Genomic DNA, 3,936 nt, shown 5'->3' on the forward strand with positions numbered 1-3,936 from the left:
CCCTCGCCCGGTTCCTGGATGCCACTCTGGTTGATGCGGGGTGCCTCTGCCATTCGTTCGTCACTCGCTGCCGCAAACGGTCGCTCTCCTCTTTCACCGATCTTCTCGTTGTCGCCACCGCTTAGCTGTCCACGAATCTCTCGTTAAAAATAACAAAAAAAAAAAAAAAAAAAAAAAAAAAAAAAAAAAAAAAAAAAAAAAAAAAAAAAAAAAAAATTAATTGAGAAACCGTTAACAACGGAAGAAAAGAAATAAGCGTTGGAATCGCAATCGCTCGTTCATCTATCCTTGGCAGATTACTTTTTACTTGGTTTTCTCCATTGGAAGAGTCCAGTTCATTCCTTCTGAAGAAGGCAAAACGAGGCAAGGTCACTCTTGCCTTCTCCGGTATACTTACTGCCCCATCCACCACTGCCCTCCGACCTTCTTCTTTTCTTCGATAGCAACAGCAACAGCAACCAACAACACCACCACCCACCCATCATGCCGTTGTTCAAACAGCTTCGTCGTCGCTCGAAAGCCAACTTTCACCCCAGCAAGTCGGCGCCAGAGAAACAGTCCAACGAGTCTCAATCCAATGGGGACATGACTTCGGGAAAATCATCATCCACGCTTGAAACAGCCTCCTACAGCTCTCTCACTCCACCCTCATCAATCAAGCCAACTCTCTCTTCTCCTAATCTACCATCCCTTAGCGAAAGCAACGGTACCTCCAACAACGCTGTTTCTCCTCTTTCTGCGCCTCCCCAACGCCCTGGTCTTCTCACAGCTCCGTCGCAGCGGAATAGCGCCTATGTAAGTCTGACCCACACTGGGTGCGGTTCCTAGGCTGACCACTTAATTGCTCTCTGCAGTTTGGCAGTAATATGTCTGTCAATGGGGCTGTGCGGTCGCCTACTCCCTCCTCTCCTTATGCGCCGAGGATCATTTCCATCTCCGATAACTCTTGGGTTTGTACTCCTGCGCTACTCTTTTTTCTCTGATTATGGCTACTCGACCGATTGGTGCAAATAAAGCTGACTTGTATTACTCGCCGATAGGTCCATCAAAAGGTTCTGCTGGTGTATGGCCAAATAGGAGACCCAAGACAACATCCGCTGGACGGAACTGTAACGGTTTCCCACCATCAGGACAGCTTCCCCTCGGTCCCGTGGCCCGTTACATCTGCTCACTTCAAGACCCTGGTGCACCTGGTTCCCGGCCCGAATCGCCTACGCTTCGACTTTGTCACAGCCAAACATTCCTCCGGCAGTGCGCATCAGACTGTCCATACGTCGTATATCTGTATCAACTATCTTCCCTTGGTAAATACGCCGCCCTTGCACCTCGTCGTTCTGCTTGGGAAGGACTCCGATGGGACATTCGACGCCGTGCCCGAGAGACAACAGCGGGAAGGAAATGGTCTCGAAACTGCGATCCAAAAGTACCGCATGGCGGCGTACCTGTGGCAGGCATTCACTAGTGAACAGATGTTCCGTAACAACTTTGGCCGTCGGTGTTTCCGGTTCGAAGAAGAATGGCAAGCAGGCACTTTGAGCCGCCGCGATGCCATCAATGGCCAGATGCGGAACGAGGCCAAAGTCCACGTTGTCCGGACCGACAAGACGGTCGCAGAGCTCAGAGATCTCAACCTCGCCCAGCAGAATGACTCTGCTACCCACAAGGATGAGCTGTTCCGCATCGCGCGAGATGCGGTGAAAGACCATTTCCGTCTTCGACCCGGTCAGAAGCAGTACGTCTCGGTCTTGCTTCTCGACTCCCATTGGGATGTAGGCACCCAGACCATCACTGGCCACGCCGCTCTGGGTTCAGGCACGGGGGATCTCAAGCTAGCGATCTTTGGCTCCCACAGTCTGCAGAGCTATCCCACCAGCTTGGAGGATGTTGTCGACGCCTTGTCGGACTGCACCAGGACTGACACAGACTATGTGGCTAACGATTCCGGCGAGGGCGGTTCCAGCTGGGAAGCCGCCAATATCGGTATTGGTGCTCATCTCCATGAAGTCGGACACCTCTTCGGATGTCCACATCAGGAGTCGGGGATCATGCTCAGGGACTATGTTCGTCTTAATCGGACTTTCCTTACACGTGAACCTTTTGCGACTCGGACGAAGACGCAGGGACTTAAACTGTGCTTGCCTCAAGATGAGTGTAGCTGGCATCGGCTCGACGCTTTACGTTTTCGGTTCCACCCCTGCTTCCGACTTCCCGGCGATGCCCCTGTGGGCTCGGATGATAGCGTCTCGGTTTGGCCGGTGGAGAACGGTAAAATCGTGTTCACTGCCTCGACGGGTATCGCATTCATGGAACTTTACGCTGAAGGCGACAATGTATGCCACAGCTTTATCGAATACTTGAACAGCGAGTCGAGCAGCAACGGACTGCCAAGGCAGGTGACGGTAACGGAAAGCGAACTGCGACAACGCGTGTATGGCACCGAGAAAGAGAAGAAGAAGTCTATCCGCGTTGTCGTCTACTCTGGCGCCCTCGGGAGTCATAACATTGATTCAGTCAGCAATCTGAAGTCGAAGCAGAACTTGGTCAAGCTTCCCAAGAGTCATACCGGGTACAGAGGGAACAAAGTGGGCCTTTCGCAGCTCGAAGGTAGTGAACCAGAGCAGCTTTTGCTTGACTGTGCCTCTGCGTCGTCGACTAAGATCCTTACCTCTATTCGGATATATCACGATAATGCGCTTTATGGTCTGGAATTCTTCTATGAAGATGCCACGAGCCAGCTTTTCGGCAATCGTGGTGGGAAGCCTGATGATTTTGTCCTTGGTAAGTTTACTGTTACCATCCCGGAAGATTCACGCTCGGATATGGTCTAACAGTTGACAGATACTCGGAGAGGCGAAATTATACTTGGATTCTACGTTCGCGCTGGAGCGTGGGTCGATGGCATCGAGATTTTGACCAGCCAGGGCAGGAAGTCTGGCATTTATGGAAACGCCTCGGGAGGCTCAGGGTATGAAGAACCCCGTTACTGCCTTGGGATTAGGACCGCTTTACTAATGAAAGTTCAGGTACACTCTGATTCCCCCACTTGGATATAAGATTGCCGGCATTTCAGGCACCAGCGGACCCTGGATCGACGGCTTCTCACTGGTGATCATGCATTGATCATTGCATGCTAACCATAGTGTTACCTATGCTTCATCGCTTGTCTGATCATGGCCATACTTGACTCGCCTTGCAGCACCTGGCCCTGACCTCGAAGGAGGTTTCAGCATATTCACATCACTCAACTTGGGCATGCGCCTTATGCCATTCACCGAATGGATGTGCACATGAATTCATAAGCGCTTGCGTCTGATGTCACCTGCAGTTCGGTCCAGCTCAAAGTTCTGTTGGCCAGCCGCAAGGCCGATCATCGAGCGGAATCGTGCAGACTAGAGCAGCGCAGTCTAACTGCCCCGCGCCTGAGCGCGCGCACGTGTCTATAGGTCATTACATTTCATGTTTCTTCTTGTCTGGTTGCCATCTGCGTCTTGACTGTCTACATTGGGCGGCGCCCGGGAGTTGCGGTGGCTTTCATTCCTTGTCGTTTCTTTTGTCACTTCTTCTTTCTCTTTCTCTTTGCCGGTTCGAGCATTGTGCTGAGGGACTGTTACTGAATATATGGAATGGGTCAGCACACGGTGCATGCCATGAAATAAGCGGGACTTGGATCATGGCGATTCATACTGGGGACATATTTGTTTAGGGGACATAATTGATAGTTGGCCGAATGGCCCATAGATAATTGCATGCCAGTAATGGCACTTGATTCGTCCTATTGGATTAGTAGCTGTCGATGTTTGACAGATAGGCAGACCCTTCTGAAAGAGAACGAGAACGACTGATGGCGGCTAGATGCATCGGAGATAGGACAGCCGTGACAGATCACCTGCTTCTCATTAAGTGACTGACGATTCAGTATAGCTTCGCTGCACCTAA

At 51.3% G+C, this 3,936-nt stretch overlaps 1 protein-coding gene across 1 annotated transcript; it reads left to right on the forward strand.

The window, feature by feature from the left end:
- Positions 1-196: 196 nt before the first annotated feature.
- Positions 197-3,936, forward strand: BO85DRAFT_517849 (zinc metalloproteinase family protein; the record flags this gene model as incomplete). Its single annotated transcript, XM_025664942.1, has 6 exons — positions 197-795; positions 855-950; positions 1,041-2,778; positions 2,839-2,965; positions 3,024-3,105; positions 3,922-3,936. The coding sequence occupies exons 1-6, from the start codon at positions 484-486 to the stop codon at positions 3,934-3,936; spliced, it is 2,370 nt and encodes a 789-aa protein (XP_025518218.1). The 5' UTR covers positions 197-483.

Source organism: Aspergillus piperis, assembly GCF_003184755.1.
Source record: "Aspergillus piperis CBS 112811 unplaced genomic scaffold BO85scaffold_4, whole genome shotgun sequence".
Taxonomy (NCBI): domain Eukaryota; kingdom Fungi; phylum Ascomycota; class Eurotiomycetes; order Eurotiales; family Aspergillaceae; genus Aspergillus; species Aspergillus piperis.